The following is a 13,078-nucleotide window of genomic DNA, read 5'->3' as shown; positions in this document are numbered from 1 at the left end:
TGGGCATGCCACTGACTCTAGGGTGTTACTCAACATGGGCATTATAAATGTATACCTTCTGACTTTCAATAAAATTTTGGGGGGAAATTCACTCCAAAGAAAGATCCCATTCCAATTCCCTACACAGGGCCCCAATATGACAATACTGAGCTGTTGAGTGTTGAATACAACAGCCTTCTTGGCAAGGTAAAAGGAAAGTTACACTTTGTAACTTGAACATGCTCATCTCTCAGGACACAGTTATCTGACCCCAGACGTTTGCACATTATTACATGGAGGTTAATAGCTGTTAATGACATGCGACATAGGACATGCAACCATTTTTGGCTCATAGTCATAGCGACACTTGTTGCACTCTGCTTGGAAGAACTTGCCCAACTTTTTCAATCACTTTAAATTCCAACTAAACCACACAAACTTGATATCTATTGTTCTATGTCAGACTAAAGGGCAAATGAAAAGCATGGGTGGGTTCCGAAACACAATAAGGCGTGGTGAACAAAATATAACATAGGATTTAGGCAGCACACAACACCAACCAAAATAATAATAATATTGAAGTAGATTTAGTCTATGTCGATTGTGTAGTTCCAAAATTGCTTTCACAATCGGGCTACTGACTATACAGTTTTAGGCTACTGACTATACAGTTAGTAAGACCAAAATATGTAGGCCTTAGTGAATGTTCACAAACACTTTAAGGGGAGACGAGGTATTGTTGGTCGAAGCAACTGAAAAATCGATTTTCATTATCGAAATCAATATATTATTGAAAAATAACACTTTGATCGTTTGCAAAAGTTTATTCTACAAATCATATACTTTGAAAACTTGCTTAATTTATTGCTGCTAATGAGTTATCTACGTTTTACAAAAGTGTTGTTGTTCCAGCCCTTTTTACAACATAACTCAAGAACCACAGGACCTACAAAAGTGTATCTATGATATTTAGATTCTTTTACAAGCTCGCTATGAATTGAGCAATGCAATTTTTGCCAAAGCTCACTACCATTCACAAGATGCTGTAAACTACCAAATCGCAACAGGTTAAAGTTGTTGCTAACCTTAAGGGGGTACTACACCCCTGGCCAATTTTGTGCCTATTTTTGCATTTTTCTCAAAAATTATAGCGCATTGGTGGGAAGTAAGATATGTATATTATAGGGGCAAGGACTACAACTACTGCACTGAAAATTCAGCAACTCAAGGCAAGTAGTTATTGATTTATTGATCAAATATTGGTTTTCCCTCATTTTTGACTGTAACTCCACAACTGTTGTCTGTGCTGAAATAAAATTTCCAGTGCAGTAGTTGTAGTCCTTGCCCCTATAATATACAAATCTTACTTGTCACCAATGTGCTATAATTTTTTAGAAAAATGCAAAAATAGGCACAAAAAATAGGCAGGGGTGTACAATGTAGTACCCCTTAGGGGAGAGGCTGATGAAAAAAGGGGGCCATGAAAATTTGCATCCCTCTGAAGCAGTGGCGTAGCCAGGATTTTGGAACCGGGGGGGGGCACAACTTGTATGTACCAACAGAAATATGTTTGCCAATGTATTAAGTTGTGATTCGTTGACCCAAAAAAGTTTTGCATGGTTTGAAAAAGTGAAGAGCAAAAAAAAAATATTCACAATTTTTCATCATATTTTTTTACAATTCTCACCGTTTTTCTGTCACCATGGGTAAAAAACATTCTATTGTTAACCCAATTTTTTTTTCACCAATGCATTCCGTCTACCGACGGCCTTACATGGACCGACGACCATGACGAGCGGGGGGGAACCAGCCCCCCTGCCCCCCCACTGGCTACGCCACTGCTCTGAAGGGAGAGTTAAAAAAATCACCTTTAATGTTTATCATAGAGCATGAGTTTCCACTATTTTTTGTCCTGAAAAAAAGCCTAGAAAGTCAGTGGCAACTAGCATAAATAAATGTAGGCCTCCATGTTACAAGGCCTACACATACTGGTATACAGAAGAGGAGGTCAGCCACAATGTATTGTATTCAAATTATCTCTTGGTGATCAAATTTCACAAAGGTCCTTCATCAGTTCATGGTTTGGGAAATATTTGAAATCAAAACAAGGTAAAACTACACAATGTAAAACTATTTCTTTTCAGATTTATCAAAACTGAGTTTCATTTTTAAAAATATGGAATTTTATTTCCTTGGACCCCCCGGCCTTTGCACATGTACATGTATGCCAAATATTTAGATTTCCATTTTCAAACCTAAAGGAGGATTTCGCGATCCTGGCATCCTCTTTTTTTTATGACATTTGTCAGTAGAGCCACACAAAAAAAAATTCAGTTGATTCCGATTTTGCGTTTGCGAGTTATGCATGGTTAATGGGTTATGTGTATTGTACTGCTCCATAGGCCACTGTTGTAATTTCGTTCTGGTATACTGTTCTGGTTAAAATGGTATAACAAATGCAAGTGTAAGCAGGCAGGACATTTTTGACATGCTAAAATTGCTTGCCCCCCCCCACCTTTTTGGCTTGCAAAAATATTCTTGCACCCCCCCACTGCCCCCCCCCCCCAATTTAACCCTCCTCCCAGGGCTCATACTTATAACCCAGCTCCTTTAATAGCAGTTTACCTGTGGTTTGACCACTGAACTTGATCACAAACCAACCCTGAGGCTAATTTCAAACATTCACCTTTTAAATCCGATTTTAAAATCCCACTCTCTGATATGACCAGGTTTCCCCTCAATACATCAAGGTCACTAGGTCTGTAACCTTCATTTCAGTTCACTTGAACTTGATTCAGAACAAGTTTGGTATTTTATTCACACCATATCTCTAGCGTACATGTTTCTATCTTTGTTCTTTCAGTATTTTTCCTGCAGAGAAGTAAACTCTTTGGGCATTTTCAAATTAATTTAGACATGTTTTATACAGGGACTGCCTTCTTCTGGAGTCTTCAAGGAGAGCTGTTTAGAGCATTTACAATAGAATGTAAGTAGAGAATGGTCAACTAAGGAGAGCTAAAAATCACTCTCCTATATCAGATGTAAGGAGAGCAGTAGAAAGCGATTGCTCTTGCCCCCCCCCCCTCAAAAGGCAGTCCTAATGCATGCATGTATAAAACCAAAATATACTGGCTTTTTTACTCCATTTGAAAAATGCCTTGTGTTGCAACAATAGACTGTAAAACATGCCATGGTTGCAGCAGTGGTAGTGGGGGATCCTTCAGTAGGCCTACCCTTGACCTATTCCCCCTTCTTTGTGACCTCCTCTGACTTCTTTTCAGCATACATTGCTGCTAAGGTGATTGTTCTCACACTTCATAAAAACAAATCAACTCAGTATTTAAATATCAAAATGGCCTGCTAAATAAAATCAGAAAATGGCTTCCCATTCCAAGCAGTCACCATGAAAACAAAAACGGTAAAATTGGACATTAAAAAGTAATTCAAAATTGGTATTCTTCCCCCCTCCCCCCCCCCCATGTCACTACCCCCACCACATTCTCCACCAACCACTGGGACTACCACTGGCAATATGAGGGTTGGTGCTGAAAATTGTAAGACTAGTCTATGTGACAGTATGAAGTTGGTGTCAAGAGTGGGACAAATCCCACCCAGTCTGAACTCTTCCCCGAATAAAAAGTCAAAATTGCGAAAACACAAAATTGCGAAAATGTCCACTTTTTGCAGCAAATTTGCACAAAACTCATTGATTTCTCCCCTCTCCCCAAAATTCACTTTGCCCCCCCTCCCCCCCCAAAAAAAAATTCCTGGCACTGCCACTACATCAAGTCCAGTGCTTCAGAGGAGCACTTTACTTGGTCCAGCCCTATATAATGTGCTAATCCAAGCAGTGGTGCAGCCATCTCTTTTTCAGGGGGTGGGCAAAGGGACGGGGAGCATGGTAACTTTCAAGGGGGGCAAACTTTGGCAAAGGGGGGGGGGCAAGATTTCTCACAAGGGGAGTCTACCCCCTCACAAGGGGAGCCTACCCCCCTTTCCCCCTCCCCTTGGCTATGCCATTGCATCCAAGTGTGTGATCATACGGGCCACATAGGGAGCAGCGGTGTAGACTGTAAACGACACTGGTGTCAGGAGTGGGACAAATAAGTTAAAACACCATAAGATGACATACATTCAAGATCAGGGTGTGTGAAAATGAGGTTGCTATCAGGAGTGGTGCAAATCCCCTAGAACACACCCATAGCCAGGATTTTTTTGGGGGAGGGGTGCTGATTTTGAAAATGTGGACTTTTTTCCAGGGGGGAGCAATTTTGTGAAAAGTGGACTTTCTTCCCCAAATTTGGACCTTTTTTGACCAAAAAAGCTTTAAAAATCTGATTTGTTGGATTGCTACACTCGCAAATTCTTTTTGGGACTTTTTGTATACTTTTGCAAATTTGGGGGATGCATCGCACCCCCTGGCTACGGCTCTGCCCTAGAAGCCATAATAAATAATATGCAATTAGTTTCACCCTAGCTCTTTTTGTACAATACTGGTAGGGTAATGTTTGATTGTTTTATCTGAGGTCTTGCATTGCTCCATTTAAAAAAAATGCTTGAGTAGTTGAGTACCCCCGATACGATTAAATGTGTACTCCCTGGGTTAGGGTGGTACAATGTATCTCAAAATGGTTTGATACCAGAAATTGCATGCCCCCCCCCCCCTCTGGCCTTTGATTTGGGGTACACAAAATTATTTTGAAACCTTAAATTTTCTCCGACTATGAGAGAAAACCCCATCCAGGCCCCCAAAAAGGGCCGCATTGTATATCCTTGGCCCAGGTGCCACAAAACCCCCTGAACTCAGTTCAATGCTCAAAGCAACACAACCAAATCAAAAAATAAATGTGGTGTCCATTTAAAATAACTAATAAAAGATAAAGAATTTGCACTGTGTATATAAATGGAAATACCCATAAAATACAGTAACATTCAATCGCTTCCATTTTTGACCGTGGTTTTTCCAAAATTGTACTGGATCCAAACATCAATATAAATATCAAGATTTGTCTTCTGTTTTAAACACAATCATACAAATTTTATGATCATTTTGCCTGTACAGGTAGTATAGAATTATACTCAACATGTACTGGTTGTACTATAGGCAGGTTGTGCACACACATATACATAATACATGCTCAATGAACCAGTCATATGATGAACCTGGGCCTTGCACTAAATCATGAAACCTTGACATAATTCGTACAGGCATAGCACACAGGTAGCTAGCTAGTACAATTGATTTTAACACCTAAACATGAAAATAATTTTATATCCAAATATCATATTTCTCCTGTCATATAAATCAATTCTGTTAGCTTCTTGCCGATTTTGGTCATGTCATGTTAATGCCTGTGCTGTGTGATAACAGGAAGACAACCCGGTGTCAGTGAGCGCATCCGTAAATACAGTACACAGTATACATGCAGGCATACAGCAGGGTGCGGTTGAATGGGTGTGGGAATCGCAAGCATAGCACGATCACAGTGAAGGAAAATCCCGCAAGAATCAGACTCGTTTTCTTCTCACATATTCACTAACATGCATGTCACGATTATTTCTACAAATCTTTTTTACAGTAGTTTACTAATTTCGGTAACGATATGTTAAAATTACGAAGGACTCGAGCCAAACAATAATGGTAGCGGGTGATAATAAATTTTGGGTAGGGCATTGCACCGCGTATAGGTTCGGTGCTGTGTGTTTACAATGCATGTGCCCAACCCGTACCGTGTTAAATGCCCATTCGGGCAAAGCAGACGGTTTTTGACAGGACAACATAAACGGACTAAAATAAAACTTAGTTCTTTAGTGTTATACTATTAAAATCAACTCACCATCTTCGTTGCATTTTTCATAATCACAGTACTTATTCCTAGCGCCTAGATTTGTTCCGTTACTGTCATTTCTTCCGTCACTCGGAGGGGTGGAGTTGTGTATGTAATGGGCCTGGGTAGCCATTTTGGAATTCAGCTGCTTTGCTCGCCCCAGCTGCGACTGCCACACCCTCTTTTTCATCCGGGTAACTTTGGGCTCCACCTGCGGGTCATGTCGGGTCGTTTCGAAGGACACACCCACTTGACAACGCGAACATCGCCGATCGGAATAATTAACAAAATGAGGAATAAATGGAAAAAAATAATCATGCATATAAATAAATATTAATTTTTAATATGTGGACCACACCCACCTTAACATTAAAATGCAAAAGATTATTTTATAGCTAGCGGGGAGGGGGAGGCTCTATTTTTTTTTTTTTTTTTTTTTTTTTTTTTTTTTGTATGGGAGCTCGGCATGGGATTTGACCGGGGAACGCACCCCCCCCCTCTAAAATTATAACACAATAAAAGATAAAATAATAATTGCCCTATTCATCTTCCTTTTTAGCCCCCAAACCAGGGGGTAGGCCTACTCGAACAGGGGTATAGCATATACCACTGGAACTCTGAAACCCTACCCATGTTTAGGGACCGATCGTTATTTACGGCAGGGGGGGGAATGGGTGTTTTGGCAAAAATATCGACAAAAATTTCGCGTTCCCCCTCGCGTCCGCTCAAAATTTTCGCGTTCCCCTTATTTTTCCCAATTTTCTCCATTTAAAATTTAACAATCCCCCTCCTGGTTCAACTAAAATTTCAGGTTCCCCCCTCAAGACCACAAAAAAATTTCGTGTTCCCCCCTAAATTTACCCATTCCCCCCCCTGCCATAAATAACGATCGCTCCCTTAGGGATTTTTTTTCAACCTGAAAAACGGCTCAGTGATTTGACAGTTTTTGACCAATCGGGACAGATGTTTGATAGCTTTTGATTTTTTTTAAACATAAAAAACAGCTGATTTGACAGTTTTCAACCAAATGTTCTCAATTCGGGACCACTCAAGTTTAGGGAGTGTTCAGAAATACTCTGGTGGGGCCGGGGGGCTGGAAAATATGTAGGGGGTCATAAAATTTTAGGAGTTCTGAGTAGGGGGGGGGGGTTAAAAAAGTTGTAGGTAGGCCTATATGAACAGGGGGGGGTAAAAGTTTTTTGGCCCGTAGGGCCGGGGGGGGGGCAAAATATTTCGCGCGCTGCTCGCGCAAATGTTCCAGTAATTCCGGAACAAAAGTACATTTGATAAGGTGCTTTATGTATTTTGATAAGTCATTCAATAGTCAGAGATATAGGCCTATAATTATGAAGTGTTAAAAATTATCTTGTCTATAACTTGAGGTTTGTATCAGTTCCTTCTGGTTTGCTCTTATCACTAAAAAGCTGCAATATAGGCCTATTTGCTCTTCTTTAGTGTTGACAATTTTTACAACTAATGTTTCATGTATAGTATAGGCCTACAGATTATTAATTTATTTATCACTGATATACAACTAAATCAGGTTGCTTTACCATTATAGGCGGAGAAAGCTTTACTGAGAACCGGGGTACACGTCCCCCTCCCCCCTTTTTTTTCCATGGGGGACATCCCCTAAAAATCCTAAAAGAAAAAATAAAGCAATAATTACCATGTGCAACTTTTTTAGCACATCGAAAAGCACCGTATTCATTGGGCCCAAATATAGGGTAAAATTGCACAATTTGGCGCTTCGCGATCACGCGAACTGGCCCCTCAAAATAGCAAAACACATCATTTCGGCAGTAGCGAAGCCTGACCAAAAATGAAAGAAAAAAGTGCCCATCTGACAAAAAATGAAAGAGAAAATCTGGAGGGCAAAGGAAAAGAAAGGGGACAAGGAGCCCTTTTTCCATCCAAATTCACCCCGATATTGGGCCAAAATAGTGTTAAAATACAAAATGTTTGCGCGCTGTGTGCGCACATTGTCACAATAAAGGCATTTTCATCTCATCATTTTTGTCATAATAAAGACTTTTTTGGAAGCTCAAATACATTGTACGGTCTCTCTAAAAAACAAAACTGGTATAGTATGTGTATTTGCAACTGCATTTTTTTCGTCTGTGCCCCCGAAATTTCATTTTGCCCCCCCCCCCCACTACCACCACCACCAAGAAAACTGGCTATACGCCCCTGCAGGGGCGTAGCCAGCTTTCTTGGTCGAGGGGGCAAAAAATTTCAGGGCACAGCTGAAAAAATTGCAGTTGCAACATGAAATTTTTGTTTTTAGAGAGACTGTACATGTTTTCGAGCTTCCAAAAGGCTTTATTGGGACGATATGCGCGCGTAGCGCGCCAAAAATTTGAATTTGACACTATTTTTGCCCCTAATCGAGACGAAAATTGCTTTATTGTGACAATGTGCGAAATTTTTGTATTTGACACTATTTTGGCCCATGATCGGGGTGAGTTTTGATGAAAAATGGGCTCCTTGCCCTTTTTCTTTTCCTTTGCCCTTTGGTCAGAGGGGCACTTTTTTCTTTCATTTTTGTCAGGGGGGCAGTCCCCCCTGCCCCCCGCTGGCTACGCTACTGCGCCCCTGTATTTTGGGCTAAAATGGTCTAAGATTTTTGAACGCTTCGCCGCAACAAAAAGTCCCAGTAAAACCAGAACAAAATATGCTTGTCCCCGACCCCCCCCTAAATTGTAATGCTTCCATCGCCACTGATTTCAATCATAAATGTTATTAATACTGGGTTGCATAAATACTTATGAGCTACTTTAGAAAATGATAAAACATTTCCACAATTCCACATATTTTAAAATCAATGACATGGGTACAATTTGACATTGTATATGAATACAAATTTTAGTATCATTAATATGTTTCCTCTGTCCTTTGATGTAGAATGGCAAAATAATTTTGAACCTAATATGAGGGGGTCAATTTTTTTAGGTCCATTTAGAGGGGGGTCAAAAAGGTTTGGGTTCACGAATAGGGGGAGGTTAACAAATATTTTGACATGAAAATTCCAGCCCCCCACTAAAGTATTTCTGAACACTCCCTTAAGGATTTCTTGCAAAAAAACGACCATCTAGAGCGGTAGGCTACATTCCCATATATACGTGAGTACTCCCGGGCCCAAAATACCATGTTTCGAACCACTTTCACCCGGGATCATTACATTCTTGGGATATCAAGATATGAAATAAAAGGACCCAAAATAGGAATATTGACCCGAGTCTTATGATGAGTGTCTCCCCCTAAAATTATTTTTATTATATTCTTTGCTTTTTCTCTTTCATTTGACACCACTCAGGGGGGTTATACCTTCTTGGCATTTCAAGATATGAGAAGGACCCAAAATAAAAGGACCCAAAATAGGAATATTGACCCGAGTCTTATGATGAGTGTCTCCCCCTGAAATTATTTTTTATTATATTCTTTACTCCCTTCTCTTTCATTTGACACCATTCAGGGGGTTATACATTTTTGGCATTTCAAGATATGAGAAGGACCCAAAATATGAATATTGACCCAGGTCTTATCAGGAGTGTCGCCCCTGGCGAGGAAAATAATTTTAGTACATTCTTTACTTACTTCTCTTTCAATTAACACCACTCGGGGGCTCATACCATCTTGGCATTTCGAGATATGAGAAGGACCCAAAATATGAATATTGACCCAGGTCTTATCAAGAGTGTCACCCCTGGTGAGGAAAATTATTTTTTTATCATATTCTTTACTTTTTTCGCTTTCATTTGACACCACTCGGGGGTTCATACCTTCTTGGCATTTTGAGATACGAAAATGATTTAATATCAGAAGGACATTCCTAGTACTAGTATTCAGAATGGCAATTTGGTGTATCTGATGTGCTCTCAGGTCCCACAAAAAATACTGTGAAAACGTTACTATCCGATTCCTTATAAATGCAGTATTTCAAGTCTGTCAGACAAGTACATGTCAAAGAGTAACTTTTACCTTGAATTGGTTTTTGATGTGAATTTCTTTGGTTAGCGGGTGCTACATACAAACTCTTACTTTTGGTAACTGAAAAAAAAAGATATAACGAAAACAAAAATTCTTTTCTCGAACGACCAACCCAACTTCTGAAAGTGATCTGTAGACAAACAAATTGGCCCCCATCGTCATGGTCACCACCTGAAGTTAGTCCATATCAATGCAGGGACCCCCTTTTTATCGGTTCCTCTTTTCTTTCCTTCCTTGGAGCCATAATGTACGATCCAGTGGCTCCCCCCCCCTAATATTTAACATCTTCCGGAGCCTCTGCGATCTTTTTAAAAATTAACGAGTTTGGTCATTTTTTTTTCAAAACTGATTTTTTGGTATATTTGTAATGTTTACATAGTATATTGCGCCAAAAAAGTATCCGAACACTTGGGGGGAAAATCCCAATTTTAAAACTAAACCATATTTTGGGTAAATAATAGATACAATATCTAATCCTGCAATCCCATGTGATCTCAAGAAGTAAAGTTACAAGCATTTTATTTTACCACCCCTCCCCTGAAATTCAGCTGTCTTCAGAATTGACACTTCATAACATCTCTATAATCAGGTTGTAACAAAAAATGTATACAATTTAGGGACCGTTCACAAACACTTGTAAGGGGGGCCTGATGCAAAAAGGGGGGCCCTGAATTTTTTGACCCTCCTAAGGGGGGCCCTGAAAAAAATGACCACAAATTTTCCTGGAAAAATTGAGTTTATATGCTTTTCTATGGGGTTGACCCATAATTTTCATGTCAAAAAGGGGGGGCCCTGACATTTTCGAGGTCTGTAAAGGGGGGGGGGGGCCGAAAAAAATTTCGCGATAACATTTTTTTTACATCAGGCCCTCCCCTTACAAGTGTTTGTGAACGGTCCCTTAGAAAAGAGTATTAGGCAAACATGTCACTTATTGATTGTATTAAATTTTACTTAGTCGTCAAGGTAATTTCGTAAGCTGGTACATAGGGGACCGTTCACAAACACTTGTAAGGGGGGGGCCTGATGCAAAAAAATTTTATCGCGAAAATTGTTCGGCCCCCCCCCTTTACAGACCTCAAAAATTTCAGGGCCCCCTTTTTGACATGAAAATTATGGGTCAACCCCATAGAAAAGCATATAAACTCAATTTTTCCAGGAAAATTTGTGGTCATTTTTTTCAGGGCCCCCCTTAGGAGAGTCAAAATTTTTCAGGCCCCCCTTTTGCATCAGGGTTTAGAAGTTTTCGGAATTCCGTCATACTTTGGCATTATACTATTCTTCAAGTTGAGAGAAGGAGAAGTTCTCCTTCAGTTTCCGCTCCACCTTTTTTCCAGCATCGTAAATCTTCACGACCCATCACTAGCTTTCGTCTTTCTCAACGTCAAAAAAATCAGCTGTCTTCAGAAAACGCTTCACAATATCTCGATACCAAAATTTCTGGCATAGCTAGAGGATTTGGGAAATCCGGTTTAGAAGTTGTGACCGGAATTCCATATATATTTTGGCATTATACTATGTCCAATCTGCATTCATCATCATCATCATCGACTGCCCATCGTGACCCGGTGAAGGACTGAAGGCTCAGTTGTCAAAGTTGATGGATGCCTCTTTCTCCATCCTTCAAGGTACTTTTTCCTAGCATAGTGGATTTTTCTTACTTTTCTTCATCCACGTGACCCGATCACTAGCTTTCGTCTCCCATGTAACATCGAACTGTCTTCAGATGACGATCTTTATACTGAAGCTTTCACTTTCTTTCTGTGAGCTCACCATACATAGTATAGCTTTTGTTAATATGTCACCAGGCATCCTCACGGACCTCACGACATGACCGACCCAGCAAAGTTGGCTATTCACTAGGATGTCACACTCCCCATTTTGGCTATTTGAAGCTTACTTACCGGTACTCTTACTTACTCCGTCGACTCTTGCTGTCGGGCATCAATGATGGCTCGCCATAACCGCCTGTCCTGCATGCTGGTCTCAATTTCTGCCACTGTGTATCCTGTGTCTTGTTGAAGCAGGTCCACAAAGGTCTTCTTGGGACGTCCTTTGGTTCGTTTTCCTTGGGTGGGCTTCCATTTTACCAGATCAGATGTAATCCTCCCTTTTGGCTCTCTTACAGTGTCCCGCAAACCGTAGCCGTCTTGTGCTGATTTTGAGGTCACAGGTGGAATGTCCCCATACAATTCCTTATTGGTCATATGCATTTTCCAGCTCACATTTAGTGCTGATCTTAACATTCTTGTATAGCAGCCATCCATTGCTTTGCCAATTTTCTTGGTAATGGTCCAGGTTTCACAACCATACAGCAGGACGCTTTCTACAGTAGCTTGGAATAGGTGTGTTTTGAGGTGTCTGGGTAGAGACGATTTCCAAATATTATTGAGCTTGTTACAAGCTTTCCATGCCATTGCCTTTCTTACTCTGATGTCTTGCTCAGCACTCCTGACCCACGACCCCAAGTACTTGAAGTCTTTTACTTCTTCCAGGAAGCTGCCATCCTCGGTTTGGATTTCAACATCTGTTGAATGGTTGTACACCATGAATTGTGTTTTCTTCGCATATGATGTGTAATCCCACACGAAGTGCAGCGTTTTCTACGTTTTTGAGCAGTTCCTGTGCTTGGTTGGCAGTATCAGATAGTAGCGCAATGTCGTCTGCGAAGTCAAGATCAGTTATGTTCAGTGGACCAACTCGTCGGCTTTTTCTAGGTTTTATAGTGAAGCCTAATCTCTCCTCCCTGTCGTCTATTGCAGATCTGAGGCAATAGTCTAGGACGATGATGAACAGATATGGTGCCAGCGTATCACCTTGTAACACACCTGCTAAAATTTCAAATTCATCTGTGTCACCATCTGGGGTCATCACTTTAGCCTCTGTACCCTGGTAGGTGTCTTCAATTGCATTCACAATGATATCTGGGATGCCATAAGCTTTCAAGATCTTGATCATTTTCCCTCTGTGGACGGTATCGAAAGCTTTTTTTTTATCAATAAATGTTACCACTGCAGAGAGGTTCTTTTCTTCAATGCCCTCAATAATCCTTCTCAAGGCAAGAATCTGCTCAGTGGTCGATCTCTTTTCTCTAAAGCCACATTGATTCTGTCTGAGCTTATCATCAAGGTGTGGTCTGATCCTGTTCAAGAGCATCCTGTTGAATGTTTTAGCAACTATTGAGCTTAGGCTGATTCCCCTGTAGTTGGCTGTTAGGCTGAGATCGCCGCTCTTAGGTACTGGGATGAGGTTCAAGATGGACCACTGGTTATGTTTCTGTCGGT

At 40.6% G+C, this 13,078-nt stretch overlaps 1 protein-coding gene across 1 annotated transcript in view; it reads right to left on the bottom strand.

Moving 5' to 3' along the window:
* The window catches only part of LOC140160822 (uncharacterized), an 84,980-nt gene extending 79,015 nt beyond the window's left edge, over nt 1-5,965 (bottom strand). The window contains 1 exon segment of the mRNA XM_072184132.1: nt 5,817-5,965. Coding sequence (XP_072040233.1) covers nt 5,817-5,940 — 124 coding nt within the window. The 5' untranslated portion in view covers nt 5,941-5,965.
* Nucleotides 5,966-13,078: the final 7,113 nt, after the last annotated feature.

This window comes from Amphiura filiformis, chromosome 9 (genome assembly GCF_039555335.1).
Source record: "Amphiura filiformis chromosome 9, Afil_fr2py, whole genome shotgun sequence".
NCBI classification, from domain to species: Eukaryota; Metazoa; Echinodermata; class Ophiuroidea; order Amphilepidida; family Amphiuridae; genus Amphiura; species Amphiura filiformis.
Note: the sequence above shows the minus strand (reverse complement) of the source record. Positions and strands in the feature narration are given on the sequence as shown.